This window comes from Prinia subflava, chromosome Z, assembly GCF_021018805.1.
Source record: "Prinia subflava isolate CZ2003 ecotype Zambia chromosome Z, Cam_Psub_1.2, whole genome shotgun sequence".
Lineage (NCBI taxonomy): Eukaryota > Metazoa > Chordata > Aves > Passeriformes > Cisticolidae > Prinia > Prinia subflava.
In genome coordinates this window covers 100,541,867-100,564,502 of record NC_086283.1, presented here as the reverse complement: position 1 = coordinate 100,564,502, position 22,636 = coordinate 100,541,867, and the positions used below count along the sequence as shown (strand labels likewise).

General features: G+C 37.4%; 1 protein-coding gene across 7 annotated transcripts in view; it reads right to left on the bottom strand.

Annotated features, from left to right (window-relative positions):
* SMARCA2 (SWI/SNF related, matrix associated, actin dependent regulator of chromatin, subfamily a, member 2) overlaps positions 1 to 22,636 on the bottom strand; it is a 120,179-nt gene that overhangs the window by 2,279 nt on the left and 95,264 nt on the right. For all 7 annotated transcript variants that reach the window (XM_063423777.1, XM_063423783.1, XM_063423781.1 and 4 more), the window contains exons 29-32: positions 17,078 to 17,295; positions 5,827 to 5,932; positions 4,520 to 4,621; positions 504 to 636 (exon numbers count right to left, since the gene is read on the bottom strand). In XM_063423777.1, the coding sequence (XP_063279847.1) occupies positions 504 to 636; positions 4,520 to 4,621; positions 5,827 to 5,932; positions 17,078 to 17,295 (559 nt within the window). The remainder of the gene's footprint in view (positions 1 to 503; positions 637 to 4,519; positions 4,622 to 5,826; positions 5,933 to 17,077; positions 17,296 to 22,636) is intronic.

Sequence of the window (22,636 nt, the reverse complement as noted above, 5' to 3'; positions counted from 1 at the left end):
GGCAGTGAAGGAATCCATCCTTTTCCACTTCATCGTGTTTCCAAATCCGCAGGGATTTGATGAACATTCTGAAACAATCAGAGTTTCACTTACTCTCTGTCACACTGAAGAGTGTTTTCAGCACCATCTGGTTCTTACCCATGTGATGAACTCTGTATGTTACATCATGCCTGAAGATTGCCCACTTGCTGACAAAGACAGCCTCTAGCCTTTCCAGCCACTTCCATTTACAAACAGCATGAACAGGCCCTGAAGGGCTCCTAAACAACTATGCCCACAAAGCACCTCTGTGATTTGTTTCTGGCTTAAGAATAGTTTGAATAGAAGTAAGCCAGAACGCCCAGTTGAAAGACCAAAACAATGTTACACCCAAAAACCTTAGTAAGAGACTACTTCCACTAATGGAAAATAGAACCTTATAACCAGATTCCATGCAGAAGCAGCAAAACCTGCTCTTCCCTCCCCAGAGGTGTTTTCTTGTCAGTATCTAGCAGGGGACTCACATTCTGATTCCGATTCCTCCTCTTCTTCTTCTTCTTCATCATCATTGCTTTCATCCTCGCTTTCTTCTTCTTTGGCTATCTTCTGCCGTGCACTTTTGAACACAGACTGAAGAACAATGGAGTCCTCATAGATCTGCAGTACAGGCACAAATCTCTGTCAGAACTATGAAGTTAACCAGAATCAGAAATTCACAGCATAGACCTAAATTTCCAGTTTAAGTCTAAAGGGTACATGGCCTTTTCAAATACCAAGTAGTAATGTCTGTTGCATGAATTGTACATGAAATGCCAACATTAATTCTTCATGCTCTAAATGAAGAAATTTTTCAGCAGTGAGCTGCAACAGTGAAACAACTATTACATTTAAAATGTCTAGTTAATGTTTTTCTTATTATTTCTACTACCATAGAAACTATTATGCATTTTCATCAAATCATAACACCCTTGAAAACCTGCCAAAGGAACAGACTTCAGCACTAAGCACCTTAATTAAAACATGGGTTATTGTCTGGCAATACAGTTAATAATGACAAATGGCTAACCCTCATTTAATTATCTTTAGGCTTTTTCTGATATCTAAAGAGGCTACAAGGAAAATAATTTATCCCAAGCAGCTCATCCCTCCCTTCCTCTCAGATCTAAAAAGACTAGGGCTTGCTGTAAATTGAACATGTGTTCTCAAACATTCTGTGGTATCCAAAGTATCTTGGGTTCATCAGATTTTCTCTTTAACCTCCAGCATGAGTGGACTCTCAAGAGTTGACTACTTTTGGCTTGTGACATATTTTTTAGATTAACACAGTAAAAATCTTGTTGTGTGGCTGAGTATCCGATTCTTTGCCATCACCTGAACAAATGACCTTCTGCAGTTTGTTTGGTGAAATGTCAGAAGCACTCCACAACTCAGCATTGAACAGTTAAGAATAATTACTAGAAGGGTACAGAGTCACAGACTGCATTTGATTTTATCATGATCATCATCATCACAATCACCATCATCATCATCATCTACCTTGGCTGTCATTCTACTTCTCTGGCTAAGTGACACACTTGTATAAAGGGACATTAGGAATTTGTGAAAAAGATAATGGAAGGAGTTTTGGCTGCCATTATGCAGTCTGTATGCTAAACATGACAGAAGTGCTCCAACACTTTGTGGGTTCAACAAACTGAATCAGAAAAAGCTTGTTCAGAATACTTAACATGAAATATCTAATTCCTGGTTTTTTCACTTGACCACCAAGTGCTTTCCTTGAAAAACTGCTTTTCACTGGGGATTGATCCCCGTTCTGTAAGCTCCTCTGTGCTTTTTGAGATGTTTGACTGCTCTCAATCATGGTAAAAATTTTATATATCTATTATCTATAAAAAAACATAAATGTTTTGGGAAGGCTGCTCTCTTTTCTTATGACATTAGTGAGCTGTGAGACTCCAGAAGTTTCTTCCTTGAAGTCAAATAACAATTGACTTTCTCTTATACCTACCTCTTTTTAAGTCAGCTATTGATAGAACCTGCCAAATTCCTCTCGAGAACTATTTGTTTTTCATATACATAAGCCTAGCATATTCAATTGTTCTTAGGAATGATTCTTTCAACTAACCTTCTGTTTTTTCTCACAAAACCACTTTTTTAAGTCAAGAAGAATTGAAGACCTGTACAACATTTTATTTTTTAATGCTGACCACTACATATTTAGGGCATCAATGTGACCCAGACTTTCAAACAGTTTCCCAGTGAAATACAGGCGTTTCAAAAATTATTTTAACCTTCTTTAAGGAATTACATGTAACATTCCTATTTATTTTGATACACAAAAAACCCAAGGGGCTGCTTCATGAAAAGCTGCGCAAATAGAATTCTGACAGAAACCCAATTCCACCAGGTTTCAAAAAATCAAGCAACAATGACAATCCCTTCAAAAAGGGAGAAGCAATGACAGAAGAACTTCGCGACAAATTACAAACAATCACAAGAAGTCTTCTTCTTGAAGTGCATTTTTAACCCTGTACACATCTGTGTGTCACTGGACTATTACAACTTGAAAAGCTTTTCAAAACACTGAGGTTTCATTGAGGACAAAAGCCTTAACACATGAAGTCATTCCTGAAAACCCAGAAAAAGCTTCCATCTCAGATGGAACTGCTTTGCTCCAAGGAAAAGCAGCAGACACCACACCAGCAGAATACTTGAAGTTCACTGTGTGCTTAAACAACTGCCTGAATTAGCCCTTTTTGCTCTGAGTGCACACACAAATAATCTAATTTACTGAAGCCAATTGGTATGTCAGAGCAAAGGTAGACCAGAACTGTAACAAAGAACACAAGGTATTAAGGAAGCCTGGAAAACTACTGAAGAAGTGTCCTGCAACTCAGGGGAAATCAAAATAAACGGCGTGAGAACTTAACAGAAAAAAAAAAGAAAAAAATCTTAGATACACATTATTTGGGCTTCATAGTACAAAAAGTAATATTAGGTCTGGTAATTAATGTTGCTTCATGGGAACAGAAAATGTTAGGTTAAATCCAAACAGAGCAGCCATATCTACTAACACTTCTATCCACTCAGGATTACTTCTGCCAATTCTACCATCTCTGCCTAACAAGAGACCAGTTTTCCATAAACAGCTTGAGTTGTTCTGATGTGAATAATTTTCTTATTTTTTCCATTTCACTACTGTTTTTTTGTTACCTCTTTTTATCTCCTCTACCAACTTTTACCATTTTCTGAAGTCTCAGTTACACTTTTTGTTATTAACTTTCTTCCACTTTTTCCCTCCTCTTGCTATAATTAGATACTTACAGCCATTTTACCGCTCTATGAATAAGCAGTAAACTGAAAATGTACATCGGGACATGTAGCAAAATTTTGTCCCAAGCATTCTATCATAATTAATTTACTTTAAAAAATATTTTCAGTTGATTTATTTGTAGTTGTTTCCATTTCACTGAGGACAGCAATAAAACAATGTACGTATTACAGAAATAATTTTTTCTATCTCTTGATATCAAAAATAATCACTAAATGATGAACTGAATCCAGTAATTCTTCATAATAAATTTCATGCTCATTTTTAATTCTCAAAATTTAACATAAACTCCCCAATTCAGCTAAATGTTATCACCAATGTTTAGAAATTTTAAGAAAAAATTCATTATTGGCAGCATCATCCTTCAGCTTACTTTTACTTAGGCTTCATAAAACATCTTTTTTTATCTCTTGTATGTTATGGAAGCAGTCTCCATGGTCTCTGCTTCAACTGAATATTGTGTTTTCATCACACTTTTTGGATCTCATCTATAAAAATAATCATCAAAGACTTTTTCACTGTATTGTGAGACAACTTTCTTATGCTTGTCTTATCTTTTGTACCTGCCACTGAGGTTTCATAGTCTTTCCTTTTGTATCAGCACCCTGTTCCAAATCCTGAGCCCAATCATGTGTGTGAAAGATGTTTGAGATGAGTTTGCCTTCCAAAACTGAGACTCATCTGGGATTTATTCCTACTGTTTCTTAAAGTGGACACTGACCTTTCAACAACAACAAAAAAATTTAAAAAACAGAGGTTTCAGAGGGTGAAAAGCTTCATATATACATCTTTGATAATCTTGAATTTCTATCTTCCACTTGCAGAAATGAAAAGCTTTCTGTGATGTATTTCCTCAACATCCTGTCCTGGAACTGTACTGTTCTATCTGCTGCTTCTGTGTGCCACTGTGGAAAACCTAAACTGATGCATCATTCCACACACTATATTCAAATAGTCTTACTGCAGCTTTGAAGTATACACAGATCAGAAAAATCTAATCTCAGAAGTAGTCCTAAAAACAAATTTTGTGAAAATTCACACAGTGCAGCAGTGTCCAGTGAATTCTGGATTCTGAAAAGGTGGACATTTTTCTCTGCTTTAAGTAAGAATTGAAACAGAGAGTTTATATACAAAAATAATAACCAACAAGCACTAAAAACATTAGATAGGGGAAACACGTATGTTTAACAGGAGTTAACTGCTTCAGACCTGAGATCCCTCCAAGTTGAATGTCTGTGCGTTGTGACACAGCAGCATGACATCTTTTTCTAAATCCCCAAGACTCCGATATTTATGGTTGCGAATTCTTTCCTGTTGCATTTGTTGAGGAAGTGAAGACAAGTATTGATGGGAAGCGGTGCAGAAAGAAGAACAGTGGAGAGGAAACTGAATTAGTAATTGATATAACACATTAGAAGCTTTCTCTTAAAGAAATTTACCTAAGCCTCATGATAAGTATCTGTTTAAAACAACCATGTTGTTAACACAGTACTCAAAAAATCCATCAAGGTAAAAGAGCAAAAATTAAGCAATTTCTTTGTGAATTGTAAGGGTTAAAAGCAAGAGAAATGGAGCTCTTTTGTTAAAAGAGTTCCAGTTTTGTCTTTCTAGCAAAGAAACCCAGTAACTCTAACACAAGTAAAAGAATTATGCTATCACCCAAGGTGCAACATCCTGCCTAGACCCCATCTACCAAACTGTTTGGATCTGACACGGCTCTTCCCAGATATGGGGCTAGGATACAGAAGGGGAAGCCTTATGAGGAGCAGCTGAGATAATTTGGTGTGTTTAGCCTGGAGGACACTGAGGAGAGACCTCATTGTGGTCTACGTTTTCCTCGTGAGGGGAGAAGAGCAGGGGCAGGCACTGATCTCTGCTCTGGGTGACCCTCAGGTGACAGGACCCGAGGGAATGGCCTGGAGTTGTGTCAGGGAGGTTTATGTTGGATATCAGGGAAAGTTCTTCACCCAGAGGGTGGCTGAGCACTGGAACAGCTCCCCAGGGAAGTGGTCACAGCACCAGCCTGACAGAGCTCCAGAAGTGTTTGGACAACGCTCTCAGGCACTTGGTGTGACTCTTGGGGCATCCTGTGCAGGGCCAGGAGTTAGACTTGATGATATGTGTCCATCCCTTCCACCTCAGGGTATTTATGGTTTTGTGATTTTAAATTTAGGGATAGGAATATTCCCCTAGAACTATTAAATCCTTGTCAACAGTGTGTTTTCACCAGATCTGTTGACGAATTCACAATTAGGTCTTTGCAAAAAAGGCACTGAGATGTCATCCATGTCACACTACTATAGTTTGATTTAACCTTGAAATTACAGTGATACACTGCAGTATACACTAAACAAAATTACTAACAAGGTGTGTATGACAATGTCTAAAATCTAATCCACCAATACAGGTGGCATGAAATATTGATATTGTTATTTTAAAAACAACTTTATGTTCACCGTTCTGCAAAACAAAAAGAGATAGAGGAATCTCCACTTCCAAAATTCATGCATTCTTACCTTTATCTTTTTGAAGTCCACTGGCTTCCTAATCAATTCATAATACTCTGGTAGTTCTTTCCTGGATGGGAGCTGAATGAAAACTTCACTTAGCTGCCGTCCTGAACTGTTGAGAAAAACAAAGCCATACTGAAAGGAATTACTACAACTTCCTCACAAAACACACATACACACTATCTAATAGTAAGAAAATAATTAAAACAATGGAATAAAATCACAGTTCTTCTTTCAAAGAATTAGAAACTGAACCCTGATTTTTAAATTTGGTACAGATAATTAGATAACAATTTGAAATTTGAAACTGTTGTCCTAACGTATCATTAATACGTCATTGACATATAACAGCATTAGAGATGAATATGTATAAGAGGCTTTATGAAAGAAGAATCAGGATTTGCATCTGAATTCCACAGTCTTTTGCTGAGTGCAATCTTATTGTTTCCTTGGTTTTGTTCAGTAATTTTTAGCAATTATCCCTTCTGTCACTCTTAACTTTGTCTTCTTCTTGTTCACTATATAGTTATTCTTGTAATTCCTCTTTATAGCAAACCATACTGATTTTCATGATACTATATGGTGATTGCTATTAGACTAACAATGTTGCAACAACAAAACATTAGGAACTTCTATTAATGACTGTTGGGTTTCTGGGAAGATAATTTCAACTATATTGAAAATCACTACTGCTATTTGTACTTCTTCATCCATTTGAAATAAAGTGATAGATTATCTATAAAACTTTTGTACTGTTGTATCATTCTCTGTAACTCAGAGGTGTCCAAATTCTCCAAGATTCCCATAATTCCCACTGTTTATCCTCTTTTAATAGCTATTATACCACTTTCATATTGAGATCTTCTAAAAATGTTCTTACTTGTTGTTTTCCAACTAATACATGGCTTCATGTTACCTTGACAGGAAATGTGCTGATGACATTCACGGGTTTAGTTGGTTTTGAGGTTTTTTTTGGTTGGGGTTTCTCCCCCAGGTGTATGTACTTTGCACACAGTAGCAGAAAGAAGTCCTGTGAAGAACTGCACACAGCATTCACCAGCATCTTCCAGTTCACATTGACACGCTTCCTTCTCTCCCAGCTACTCCAGAGAGGCCCTGTTTTCCCAGCTGAATTTTCAGACAGTATCCCAGGAACACCAAACTCCACAGGAGCTGGGCTAGAAGGCTACCAAGCACTGGTTTCCCCGGGGCTTTGTCTTGCAACCACCCTCCAGGGTGATGTAGGATTTTATCAGCTATTAAACTAAACCTGAATTGAAGGTTACTGAAGCAATTCTGCAATGGAGAATAAGGATAGTAAAAAACACAAAGCTGGCAACATCTCTGTCCTTTATGGAAGTAATGCATGTTTACTATACAGTATGCATTTCTTAATGCCTGAGGTAACATCAGAATTTGAGAAGATACTGTTTATCTTATGGCCCTGATAGAATAATGAACAAGAAGGAATAAGCAGATTTTCCTCATTTCCTAACTATCTGATGCTCACCCAATCCACGATTTTCTATTGTTCTCAGTTTAGTCTCGCAACAACGCCAGCTCCTTCCATCACAGAGGACAATAATGTACATACTCTTAATTGCAGATTGCTAATCAGCATTGTTCTACCAAAATCTTGGCTCTGAGAGGAAGCTGGAGTATTTTTTCATTCAACGCAGAACTAGAAACCAGAAGCCTCTGTCTCATTCTGTACAGTTGTGTCTGACTTGCAGCAGCAGCAGCAGCAGCAGCAGCAGCAGCAGCAGCAGCTCCTTCCTGCTCAGCAGCAGCTGCCAATCCTCCTCCTGGGCCTCAGCCAGGTTCTGGCACACACCTGAGCTGCTGCAGGTGAGACAAGGCAGTGGGCATACAGAGCATCCCTGTCCCAGGAGAGGACAGTGATGTCCATCTACTCCACACAGCTGTTGGGACAGATACTCATGGAGACCACTCCAGTACAAGCTACTGGCAACTTCACTCAACAGATCTAATTTATTTGGGAATAACTCTGTCACTGAAATAGACGAAAGCATAAAATGGCCAGGTAACTGTCACAGCCAAGTCTTACTTGTTTCTCTCCTGCCAGCAAATAATAGTGAAATTCTGGCCACTGTACCTGCCATCTCCTTTGGTATGGACTCACAAATTCATTACTTTCATACTTCCCCTGTCCAAGCATTTATACAATGGATTTAAAAGCACCAATCCTGTTTTTGACCTGTGTGGGTGTCTGTGTCAAGAAAGAACCTATCTTCATCACAGACTGCCCTCTCAAAGTGAAACTGGAAGCAATACAAGGAAAAACATTGCATTACATATACATTCTACACAACTGACTAAATTAAGGTGTGTTTCTATTCCTTTGAAAATCGAAGACTGCATTTTTATTTGATTCTTTTTTGTTTGTAGAGAGAAGTGATGAGCAGTAACAGCTGCAACTGAGATCAATGGAACTTCTGAACACATACAACACCATGAAAACCAGCAACTGCATCTCTGGTGCCCAAATGGTTATCTTAGAATTTTAAGTTTCTAATCCCCATTTATAAAATGAGAATAAAATGCTGTGAGAGAAGCACTATATCTGCAAAACACTCAGAGTCCTTAAGAGCATTACACAGAAGCCCAGGGGGAATTCAGCTATTCATTATGTGATCAGTGCCCACCTCATACACACAAGGAAAGCAAAGCAAAACAAAGCAGTATTCTGTTGCACCACTGCACAGCTCACTGGAACTTACCTGCCTGCACCTTGGTACAATATGAGTGTGCACTAGCTATACAGAAGGACTATCACTGCTGTGTTCTATTTCAGCAGCCTTAACAGAAATTTCTATTTGAGAAAAATTACTGCACCACTGATGATGGCTTTCTTCAACTGTGCTTTAGAGTCTAATACTGAACAGAGAGACTCCAGTGAAAAGGAAACAGCCACTAATAAACTAATTCTGATCAAAATTTAAAACGTGTTTAGCCTATTTGTCCTACTGAAATAGCTCCTGAGATTATAGCTTTTAATCTCATGGCTATATTATTTTCTCTTTTTACATCCACACACCCACCCTTATATGGTATTTTATATTAAAAATACAACTCATCAATTATTAAACAGCAATATTCTATTTTCCAGGTGCAAAAACAGCCAACTGTGATTTGTTCACTCATTCTATTAAACTAAGAGTGCCACAGAAAACCCTTAAGCTTTTGCTTGATGTAATTAATTACTGAAAATCATTTAAGGCCATGAAACAAAAAGCATTAAGGGCATGACAGAAGTCTACAGCCCGATTTTGTCTACTCAGATCAGTAACAGCATATTCTGTTCTACCATTTTCATAGAACCTACTCTCACAAAGAAGTACCATCTTGCACTCCCATTGTATATGTTCATCCACATTACAAACAAATGCAATCTTTTCTAACAACCTCAAATTGCTGTGTTGTGGACACAGTAGGCAAAAATAAGTAATTATTAATGCAACTCTGATTTTAATCCTTTTTCCCACTTATGTAATTACAAAATAATAACCACAACAACTACCACATAAAAATCATGTGCAGTAAAAAAAAAAACACTTATGGTTGCCTAGCAACTAGCAGGCTACGTGCTGAAAGGAAGGACCAGAATAAATTAAAAGATCTGACTGCAAAAGAACTGTGACAGTTCATTGCTCCTGCATCAGCTCAACATGCTACTCCCATGTGTGCTCACATTAAAAACACTTGCATACTGCACAAGTGAAAAAAGCATAAAGAAATACTGCTTATTTAGAAAATATTTCTGCTTAGGAAAATATTTGTGTGCAATGTTTCCAATTTTCTCTCATTTCTGTCAAACTGCTTACAAGGTGCATACAAGCATATAATTCCACCCTTTTAGTCAGTATTGTCTTCAGTGAAATGAAATGCAGGAACCTCATTTGTATGAGGCTCCTTCTCTGTTAGTTTTCCCTGGCAGTATTTGGCCAGAAACAAGCCTGTTAGAAGTATACTACTACCAAAATTCTTTCTCCTGTGGAATCAAAAGGAGAGGTAACTGTGAAGCTGAAACTGCAATATGGTCTTGTATTTCTGGCTAATTTCAAACTTTTAACAAATAATGAAATTCAATTTAGAGTGGGTAGAATGCAGAGTCCTGCATGCTTGCCCAAGTCACAGTGCTCACAAACAGAACCATGGCTTGAAAACTACAACTTTGAATCAAATGCAACTCACAAAGATGCTATTTAAAAGAAAAGTGAATGTGGGGGAGGAGAATTATGAGAGCTGACACAGTGATTTCCATCAGTAACCCACCTATGTAGGGATATGATTAATTTTCATTAGTGTTTAATGGTCCATTTTTGGAACTAACTACAGTAGTACATGGTAAACCTGTCCCCATCATTGAAATGGAAATGGGTAAAATAGTTAAATATGTAATTCCTGGGTTTGACATATGGCTATTTACTCCATAACCTGGGCTTGGATATAAGTAAAAATTATTTACTTTGTGTGAATACCCAAGAGTACGAGCTGTCATAATTAATTACTAGTTAGATCAGTAATGGCTAACTGTGCTCCTCTCCATTTTAAACCAGTTAAAAACTGGCTACCTAAGAAAACAGCTGGAAAGATTATGAATAAAATCCATTTCACGTACAGAGAAAATATCCTCTCCCTGAGCTGTGTCATCAAAATGCTGAGCACCACAGACAGGAGTAGTCTCTGGCCAAGCAGGCAAAAGGCACACAAACTTCACCCTTCATTTTCTTTTCTGTCCTTACTTGAATGTGGTCAACAGATACCTGATACCAGGAGGAGACTTTGTGGAGTTAATTTGTACATCATGCAAGTCCTTATTTTAAACCCATGAATAGCTCAGATGGCAGGTAGGGGACAAATGAAATCACTGTATGGAACAGAGTTATCAGCATCCCATCTTGAACTCAGCTGTTGCTATTTATGAAAAGTTAATGCAAACTAGTGGTGGTATCAAACTGGTACCCAGACAGGAAACATTAAATTCTGATGCATGGCAGAAGAAAACTGTGGGTTTTTAAGGAAGCTGAAGGATTGCAAGGTATGAAGACAGAATCATAGAATTATTAACATTGGAGAAGACCTGTAATATCACCCAGTCCAACCATTAACCCAGCACCCAGTCTACCACTAAGTGCCACATCCTCACACCTTTCAACACCTTGAGGACAGTGATTCTACCATTTCCCTGAGCAGCCTAGTCCAAAGACTGAGAACTGTTCCAATGAAGTTTTTCCCAATATCCAGTCGAAATCTCCCCTGGGGCAACTTGAGGCCATTTCCTCTTGTTGTGTTACTTGTCATCATGAAGAGGAGGCTGAACCTCTTTTGGGCAGCTGTAGAGGCAGTAACACATCCCCTGGGCCTCCTTTTCTCCAGGCTAAGAGCCCCCAGCTTTCTGAGCTGCTCATCACAGGACTTGTGCTCCAAAAACACTGGATTTCAAGGGGCCCAAAAACACAGGGATTTCAAGTGTGGCCTCACTAATGTCAATTATTACAGAGGCACAAGCATTTCTCTAATCCTGCCAGGATGAAGTATCATTCATCTTCTCTATTTTCTCTAGTTTATTTATTTAATCAGGAAAAGAAAGCTACACTTACAGCTTGTCTTCCTCTGAAATAAACCATAAAGAGGAAAACCATCACAAGGGGAAAAATATAGTTTAGGAAACTAAGTCTGGATGTGTATGATGCAGAGCAGCAGCTGGGGCTCAAATGTGGCCTAAAAATTTCTTATTCTGAAAGAAAAGCCATTGGCAGTAAAACTGTCCTTGCCTTCAAAAGACTACAGCATTTTAAATGAACATACAACTACTTTTTGTGTGATTTGGTGAAACTGATTTGGTGGTACCAAGCAATAGGATGAATGGGAATGTGCAGATATGGATGCAGAGGAAAGTTTCACCCTAACATGGGGATGAACTACTTTATTGTGACTCCATGCACTGAAACAGATCATCCAGAGAGACTGTGGAGTCTCCCTCACCGGAGATATTCAAGAAATCTCTGCAGCAACCCTGTGTCATGTGCCCTGGGATAACTCTGTTTGAGCAGGGAGGCTGGACCAGATCCTGCTACAGTCCCACCCAAACTAACTCATTCTGTGGTTCTTTGATTTTGTGTTGGGAAAACGTAACACATGATTCTACGACATTCATTTCTATGGGCATTCCTAATTTTATAGGGAAAGGAAGACAAATTAAAAGCAGGGAACTGGAAAAACATGTGACAATAATGTTGGACTGATGCACTGCAACTTGCTCTCTTCTAAACAGGTGTTTCACACTGCAAGGTTAGAACAAGGTACAAGGGTGTAAAGGCACCTAAATCTTAGTTTAAGAAGTAATTGCAACAAAATCTCAGATTAATACGTATTGCAAATGGAGTCTGCAAAGATGATGCATATATTTCGCTTGGGAGAGCCAGGATCAATGTGTAACTGGAAATGTTTCCAGGTCCCTGAATCTAGGATCTTGGTACTGTAAATAATCATATAGAACTTTTTAAACCAGGGAACAAAGGCCAAACATATCTAGCTATTTCTGTCCCACTATTCCATATGGAAAGATTACAGAACCCTTAATCAATAACTTGTATGAATTAATAAATGCTTCCAGTCATATAACCTTGTGACCACCATCTTGTACTTTTACATATTTCTACACTTCCTGTGTTTCTGCTTCCTTTCTTTCCCAGGTGAATTTACTGACAGCAATCATCTTCCCCTCTCAAGACTGGATAAACAAACCAACCTGTTTCCTCTTGTAAGGCTCTCCCATGCTACTTTATCACTGAAGTAATTATTTACATTTGTCTCAGTGTAAACTGATCTTTCTTGAATGGAAAAGCATTCAGGTACTGTATATAGCAACTCAAGCTTTAACAGTATCACACCCATAATGAGTATTTCCACATCCACACAGGCAGTAGTGTCATGGTAAGGCTCCTCTTTTCTGATGTCTGGACAATACTGAGGGATCATAGTTGGCTCTGATCAATTATTTCCCATCCCATGTAATTCTTCTTCTGTCACTTCCACTTGAACTGGCACTTGACTCAGAAGAAAAGTTTCTTGGTTTTGGTCTGTGAGTACCATATAATGCACTGTGAGATAATGTACTGCGTGCCATTTCTTTTACTCCAGAACTAATTCTGTCCAGTCTGCTGTGATTAACACACCACTACTGATATCTTAATTTTGGCCAGGACATTCCTCATTTTTAATACATATCATAAATACATTGTAATCTATGCCAACACCATTTCTCCAAGAACTTCTTTCCAATTTACAAGTTACTTTTTTAACAGTGCCTTCAGCTAAGTGTTTTTACTTCTCTTCACTCAGATTAATGAGTTTACTCATTGTATTTCCTCTTTCTTTCATACCAGCATATGATGTTCCTGTGGTACCCTAAAAATATACTTTGGCAAAACCACAGAATCATAGAATGGTTTGGGTGAGAAAAGATCTCTAAGATAAACTAGATCAACTTCTCTGCTGTGGGTGGGCAGAGACATCTTTCACTAGGTTGGATGACTAGAAATCAGAGGATTCTGACCATCTTTTCTCTCCTACTTTTGTTTCATTACAGATCCATTCTCCATTTTAAACGAGTGTAAATAAAACCTGATTCAGCTTTGCCTACAGTGGCAAAGCAGTGTAGAAGAGTAAAAAAGGATCTGCATCAGTAGTACTACATACATGTTTTATGGTTTGATACTGAAAGCTGAGTAATGAGATCACAGCTGCAGTTTAAAAAGGTAGCAGTGACTTCAGTAGTGATTTTTACTTAATGATTTGGAGCATGTACTCCACAGTTCTTCAGACTGACATATCAGCTTTTTCCCTGTTTCCAGTTTAACAAAGATAAATATAAAGATAAGATAAAGAAATGCCTATCAATATGAAAAAAATCTTGAAACACTTCAGTCAGAACTGGTATCCAATGCAAAAGAGACTCTATGAATCAAGTACTGCCAGCTTGTCAAAGATCTCAACAACTCTCACATGAAAGGCATTCAAGTAGTCCAAGCTAAACATTGTCAGTGTCTTCCATCTTTGTCTTTTTTCTCTTTTTAAAACTATTTTCTTTATTATATGGGACACACTCTAGACATTGTAATTTCAGGAAACTAATGCTGGCTGCAAGTCTAGTCAAATCTCACTGCAGTTTTTCCTCCTTCAGTGTGTCTCTGGCTCTCTAGAAATATCCAAAGAAAATCAGGTTTTACTTGTAAATTGCTCTCCAAGAACTACTAAACCTATTGTCAAAGGAATGTTTCATTAAAATCAACATCACGCTAGGATTAATGATGGGAATAAAGGGAAATTGGAGGAATGCTAAACTGTAGTTCATAAAAGAGAAAAATCTAAATTAAAAGGTTGAAATTGCACTTAGGACATGACAGGAAGAGCAAATTGACCTCAATGCTGACTTCCATTTTCTTGCATGGAGTTCTTTATCTGAGGTTTACAACCACAGGGGTAACTACCTCTGTGTTTCCTTTTTTTCAGAATCATATGCTGCATTTATCCACACCAAAAATGTACCTAAAATATTGCTAATATGTCTGTTTATACAAGTTTTAATCTCCACATTTAAGTTTGACTGTGCAATTATTATTTACTAGAGTTTTTGTTTGTATTACTGAAATCTTTAGCTCTCCTTGACATAGACAGCCAATTTTGCTGGATGTTTTTTAAGTAAGGGACGAAAGGGTGGTACCTATTCCCAGATGCTTACAACTAAAGTCAAGTTCTAGACAGTTAGGAAACCACTTGGAGAACCTTTCCCTGCATCAACATTAGACAGTGTCACCACAGAAAAGAAGCCAACTAGCATTTCAGATTTTTGTGAGCACTACAAATTTTACTTCTTTTTTTTTTTTTTATAGGCCTTACTAAGAACAGAAAAGCGCTTCTGTATTTACAGGTAACTCTTCTCAAAAGCAACAGAAAACATGAGAGAAAGCACGCAGAGACTTACTAGCTTGGTAACATAATCTTTTTACTTTTTTTTATGCTACCCTTTAAACTGCACAAAACTGACTAAAGATTGTAGAATTGGCCTTGACAAAGTAACTCAGGCCTAAGTCAGTAAGATTTTGGATGGGTATACCTGACCACCTTTTGGGACACAATCAGTTCTCCATAGTCCAGATAAGACCTCTGGACTTACCATAAAAAAAAAGATGAAACATCTTTTAGCACTGAAAATTTAAGCAAAAGACAAAGAGGATTTCAAGCATTCAAATACTAAATATGTGAAAACCCATTTTTTTCCCCAGATAAAACTCATGGCCTACTTTTCTTCCAATTAACCTGTCCCTCTATACTTGCCCCAATTGCCTTCACACTCACAAAAGCCCAGAGCTGAACAAACATTGAACCCCCAACAAAACTGAGGGGTTCCAAATGCCTAAAACCCAGTTAACTCTAAAGCTGCAAATTCTGAAAATATTAACTGAACTCTACAGCAAGTTAACCCCAAATATATTAAGATACTGAAGTTCCCTGCTGCCTAAATTTTTAATTCTGTTCTTTCATCGTATTGGGTGGTTTGATGCTAGCTCACAAAAAAATGAAAATGCAGAAACCTGGAACTCCTCCTTATAATTTACAGCACTGAAGAGCTCAGTTTAAGAGGTACTTTTAATTCCTTACAGAATAGAGCTCTGTACACTTTTTAAACTGGGAAGCAATTCTGTCTTGCATAAATGTTGGGGTTCTGGGAGAGGATACAGTAGGCCTTGTCCATACAAAATAGAACAGTTAATAACTTTTTTTGACAGAAATCAGACAGGAACTTCCTGGGGCACAAACATCAGGTGAAAATCTTTAATCTCCCCAGAAGCTACCAGTTACTATCAGTAGCTATCCCCTGCTAGGGGAAGCAACTTTATTTGCTATTTTAGAAGTGAGAAGTACATATCCTGATCAGAAATGCTTGGCTTCAAGAGAAGGTCCAAGGCCAAGGATCTGAATCGCAGAGATGCTTTCTTGCAGTCTTGACTGAAACACCTGAACTTGAATACTTTTCTCTTCTCAGCTATTCTTAGTTGAGAGTCCCAGCAAGCTAAATACAACTGAGATTGTAGTCAGCTTGTTGCTCATCGTGTTTGTTGCTATGAATGCTGTTACAATACAATAAAATACTTTTTGATGTATTCTAGAAAGAGCCCACAAATCACAGAATGGTTCATTTTAACAGTTACGTCCAAAAAAAAAACCACAGATCACAGCAGTATGTGCTTTACCAAGTACCACCCAAATTACCCTTGTACAGGCAGAGCTAGAATAGAACAGAACTGTAAAAAAGGGCAGAGTGCAAGTTGCCATTTAAAGTCAACAACTTAAAGTTGTTTACAGGCAGAAAATACATTGCTACATGTAAGTGCAGGTCACCTAATGCCAATACTTCTTGACTTTCTCTGAATGCATGTAATATTAACTTAAGTTTATAATAGGTGCTATATGATCTAAGTAATTCAATGTACAGCAAAGAAGGGTAAGCACACAAGAAGGCTTTACTGGTTTTTGGCAGATACAAACAGTTTAAATACGACTTCTGCAATCAAGTCGGTGTCAAAGACTTTATGAACTAATTCTCAATTTCTTGCTCATGAAGCATAGGTGATTTGCAGTTCAAAAATTAGCAAAACAGAAGTCTTCAGATGACATTCACATTAGAAGGAACAGTTTTATCCTAAAGTCCAACTATTTAGCATATTTTTATGCTGAAAATAGGGACTTCTTGACAAACAGGCTTTCATCTCTGATTGTTCAGTATTTCTGTATTTTTTCTTTTGGCAGCTCTGATGCTCATGATATATGAGCAATTTGAGCAGCCTTTCAGCCTCTCATCGTGAGACCCATGTAAACTTGAATTAGTACATCCGTAGCCATGTCCTTGAAAAGATTAATTTCAATACATGCTCACTAAATTGGAGGAAAATCCTGCTGAAGCTGAATGCTCTTAAGTACACACCTTGAGCAGAATGACTTCATTCCTATTTTCTTAAACTGCATTTCAACAACTTTCTATCAGATGGGTATTTAAAAAAAAAAAACTCTATAAAGTGTGAGGCCCTAAGAGGGATTCCTCTTCAGAAAAGCAGTGTCAACATGCCTTTCTAAAGACTGAAAAGAATGAAGCTGCTATAAAATATAGGAAGTGAGATCAGTAAGGAGGGAGAGGGCACATGCAATAGAGACAGACGTTCTCCAAGCTCACCTATCCTTGTAGTTTATCACAGTATCAATGATAGCATTCATTTGCTTCGTCAGTTTGGGTGGATTGGGAGACAACTTCTCTGCAGGAGGTCTGCCTCTTCTTTTCTTTGCTTTCTCTCCATCCTCCTTCCCAGAATCCTTATCCACGTTTCTTCGTCTCTTCCGCTTTTTAAGCCGGACCTCCTCTTCCATTTCTTCCAAATTGCCGTCTTCGATTGCCTGACAACCATGGATTCAAAAAGTATGGTTTTTAAACACAAGAGAGATTGCAAAGGAAAATAACAAACAATATTTAAAAACAACAATAAAAACCCATGGAATTCCACAGGATGCAGATAATTCAACTTCAGATGTTCGGTTTATCTATGAACAAGAGTACAAGAAACTAACTTACTAGCAACCAAAGAGACACTAAATATTAACTTTTCTATGGATCCCGCTATAATCTAAATAGGTTGTTTACCTGAACCTTCAAATCTACACCAAATCACAGTTTCCCACATAATGGCCTGGGGTATTGTCCCAGCAAGTGTACAGAAAACATTAATTTTTTTCACATCAGTGTCAGTTCTGGGTTACATGGTTCCATGCAAAACAGACTTTGATGCCATATGTTTTCAAACAGGACACTCTAAATTGTGCTCAGCTCCCAAAGTCAGTTCACACACAAACAGAGATGCTTTAGGCAGTAACAACTCCTCTTCCAAGACTTTTAAGCAACTTTAAACCACCCAAGTATTAAAATAATCTCAAAATGTATAATTTTCTTCTAGAACAGTAACGATGAGGCAGGCAGAAGCACTGTTGTAAATAGGACTCAGAACATGGGATGCAAAAAGCCCATCCCAAAACCAAACCATACACACAGTCACAGACAATTAACACTAATTTTAATTCTTTCAATTACCTGGATGTACGCTTTTAACCAGACCCAGCAGCTCTATGCAGAGGGATAAAAAATTGGTACAAAAAAACAAACTAGGAATAAAAGCAACCTGTTCACACACGCTATCAGATCCACGTCATAAAGCAGGAAGCTGAACTTTTCATGATTTGAGAAAGCCAACAAAAGAAAAGACACAAAAATACCAGGTCATAAGCAAACTGAAATTAAAAAAAAAAAAATAAAAACAAACCAGAAAATCTTAAAACTAAGGCTTTCTGATTAATGCTTTCTCAGAACATAACTGATGTTGATATTTGTCGCTTTTGCTTCTCAATATTGCCTTGAGTGCATGCAAATGCTAATCAATCCTTTCTCGTAGCTGAAAGAGCTCTAATCCTAAGGCAATTACCTTCATTTCTCCACAGCACCAAACATGGCTAATATTTATGATCATGTGAGCATAACAATCAATATAAAAAAGTGATTACAGCCTAGACATTATTTTTCTCAATTGTGTAAAATGTCTCTCCAAAAACGTTTTGTGAACAAAACCTGATGCACAACACAAAATAACCTGACATGTTTAAAAAACAGTGGGATTTTAAAATCTGTTTCCTAAGCATCCTCCGATGTGCAAATCCAAGACAAACACAAAAGCAGAATCCTGAGAGACAGCCTGAAACTAGGCCTTAATAATCAAAAGACAATTTACATCATGCTTCCACAGCACTCAGATATTCACTATGAAGGAGGCTCGAGATCTGATGAGTTAGGAAGAAAGAAGAAGGGAAAAAAAAAAATCTGCACACAAATTCATTAATATTCATCTGGCTAAAGCAGGACACGCGCTATAAACCACTGAGGCTAATGAAGATTAAGAAAAGGAAATTTCTCTGCATATCTTGGAAGCTAGAAAAGCTAATAATAAATACAGCATGCAAGGCTGTCAACAGTTAATGTCACTGCTCTCCTCCAGCACTCAGTTGTACATTGAAACACGGAGAACACCGACTTTTGATGTGTTACACACCTACACATGCCAGTGATGTAGTTCTACTGAATCTTCAAGACGGCAATGAAAAAGGATATTTACCTTACCACTATCAGCAGGCCGGCTATCGGAAATCACAGTTAGTGGGGATAAAATTAACAAGCCAGCAAAGCAGCGAGCTGCTAGTCTCTTCATCAGCTGATCAGGAAAAAAAAGAGAGCTGGGGAAAGGCTATGTTTTCATATACAAGTAATTTTATTTTACTGAAAATTTAATACTGAAAGGATTGTGGATACTGAAATCTGCTGTTTCATTCTACCTACTACAAGGCCTGAAGCCTTCCTCCTTCAGCCGGTTTTAATATTGACATCTACTTATCATATTTCTACCCTTATTATTCCAGGCATTCAAATTAGATTTTTAGCTGAGCAGTTACAGATTCTTGTTATAGTTTTAATAATAATAGCACAATTACACTATTTCACGTATGATTTTAAAACTGAAACTGGTTGCATGCATTTTAAAAATGCATTCATTACAGAAAATGTATTCCTATTGCTCCACAGCAAACAGATTAAGTTTTGGTTACTGAAACTGATACAATAATCTATTCTAATTTACAAGATACTTAAAAAAAGAAATAAAATGAAGTCATCGTTCTGTTAACTTTGGTAACATTTTGCAGTCCTTCAGCAAACTTCACTTAACTACAATATATTTATATTTTTTGCTTGCTTGACTGACTTTCTACCACCAAAAAGAAATCACAGTGGTCCTGTCATCACAGAGTTTATAACATCTCAGTTTAGAATTTGCATAAAATTCTTGCTTAGAGTAGGCAGTATTTCAGGAAATAAATATTAACAAAAAGAAAAGATAAAAGTGGAAGGTAGGGATTTTTTAAAATATATTACAAATAACAATGTAGTAAAGACAAGTAATAAAAATAAAATGCAAGTACAGCAACATATACTCCTGCACCCTTAAAATTAGTGACTAGCAGGTAGCAAAGGAATTCTTAGCAAATTACAAATATACCACCAAATGTTAAACTTTCTGTTTGACCAGTAATATATCAATTACTATATTAAGCTTTCAAATTTTCAAAACTCAGCTTTCTTTAAGACCCTAGTGACCCCACTGGAAAACCAGACTTACAATACAAGCAGTACAAAAAATGTTGCTATTATATTATGACTCTTAACATTCGTTCTCAAGAGACAGATCTGTATTTTGTACATAAAAAATAACATTTAAAACTAAACCTGTATGCTTTATTCTGTCTCAAATGATGGCTCAAATCTGCACCACACGAATCAATTATCAGCAGAGAGGTTAATGCTCTGTGCATATATCTACACGTATGATCCAAGCATGTGGGTATTAGCAACAGCATATTTAAGCGAATTCATCTGACTGAGCTTTGTTAGAAAAGCTCACTATTCTAGGCCCTAAGTCCCACACTGAAGAGAATGCCCTTCCAAACCTTTACCAGTATGATAATGATACAAATCTCAGGCACAAATCTCCAGCTCCTGACAGATGATGGGCTGTGTGAGAGTGCAAAGTAACACAGACATCTCCCATGTCCAAATGCCTCTGGATTAGTGAGGTGAACAGCAAGGGAGTCGAGGAAAATGGTATACTAATAAAAATTTAACACTTTCCTGCCCTTAAGGAAACTGGACAAAACAGCAGCAAAAGAAATTTGGACACCTCATTTTTACAAACACAGCTGCAAAAATTTAATGTCAGATTTGGCAAGTTGTCAGGCACCTCATGAAAGGCAAATATGCCACTGAAATATGAGGACCCTGTGTTAAGTTCTGTACTGACAAAGTGTTCCTGCTTTTCTAACTCATGTTGCTGTAATCAAGTCCACGTACACAAACAAATTTCATTTCTAAAGAGATAAGAGCACACTTATAATGGATTAAAGAAATTAAACTGTCTTCCTCCAAAAAGAAGCTTTTAACCCCCCAAGAACAAAAATGTATTTTTCAGGAGGCAAGCAGAAGCTAACTTCTGGGACAGTCTGTCTTCCTATTGCTGCTTGCAATTAGATTTTCCCCTTTCCTAAAGGAAAAGGGTTGTTTTGAGGTGACAGTGTTCTTAGGGAACATCAATGCAACACTGATACATGAGCTCCAAACAGAAAGGAAGTAATGATAAAATGCAAACTGTTTCTTTTCTCCATTTGAAGGACACGGTATTACACATGTATTCTTCTGTTGAGTATGACATGTGACTCAACACCTTTTTTATTCAGAATTACTGATACAAATAAAGACTAAGTACTACCAGCTCAGTTTTGTTTCACAACTGTGTTCGGCAAGTTGTGCAGGCCTTACACAACTAATATGTAAATATTTTAAAACAATTTTACAGGACTCAGGTAACTCAAGTGTGGTGGCAGAGTGAACCAGTGGAGGAGCTCATCATAAAATCAGCTTTGCTGTCTCACTTAGATGGTAAAACATTGCAGTACGTAATTATTTTTTCTTTGATTAGAGATAACCAGGTAGCTAGAAAATTGAGACATAGTGAAAGCTAATGGTACTACTTATAGTCTAAGAAACTGGGCACAGAGAGCAGAAGTGGCAGGGAGCCACATGGTAAGTCTGCTTGATGCTGTTCAGATTAAATGGGACACGAGCACAGGACATGCAAACTTCTCCTGTGTCCCTCTCCAATTTTACCTTAATGAGATGAACATTCAGAGAATTTGCTGCAGCCCTTCTCTCCAACTTGCAAAGTTGAAAGAGAGCTACTGTAACTAACATTATCATGTGAAGAAATACCTTAGCATGCTAATTAAACTCAGTATTTCAAGAGAAAGCACATAAACATAGGTGAACAGAAAAAAACTCACCACCTTACCAACTCCCTCAACATAAACACTAACCCAATCATACAGAATTTCCAAAAGAACAAGCTTTTTTGGGAACAAAAATAACAGGGCATTTTACTGAATACTAGCCAAAAGGCTCCAAGGTTAAGGGGTTGTTAAGCATCTAAAACCAAAAAACATGTCAGTGGTGCAGAAAGGAACAGCAGATGAGTGCTTTGCAAAATGAAGTTCATTTTACCACATTAGAAGAGAAGAAAGGAAGAAAAAAACCCTATGGACAGCTGACAATAAACATCAAAAGCCCTAAAATGACATCTACCTATTCCTCTCTTCAACATGATCCTTCTTGAAATATTCTACTGATATTCCAAGAGAAGTTCTCTTGTTTTGTTGGTTTTTTTTTTGCTGTCTTGCTCTGTTTGAAATCCTACCATTCTTTATTTTACATTTGTTCTCAGATTAAATCTGACAACCAATGAAGACTTCACCTTTTCACACTGCAGTTCTCATTCTTAAATAAATCTCTTCAAAATCCAGTTCTCTTACTTATTTTTTTTTACCATTAACATGCCTGACATCTGGGACTAATTCTAATTCACATTAGAATTGTTTCTTGGCTCTGTAGAGCGAGTTTGCTTACATTGTAATTGTATCTTGCTATGCAACACCACAAAGGTCAGTATACCAGATAAACAATGTGAAGAAAAATGCTGTTAACACTTGACAATTAGATGAAAGGGCTTAAGATATTCTATCAACAGTGCAACCAATAAATACCTAAAAATAACTATAGAAGGTTGATGAAGAGTTATTTTAATTCAATTTCCTCTCC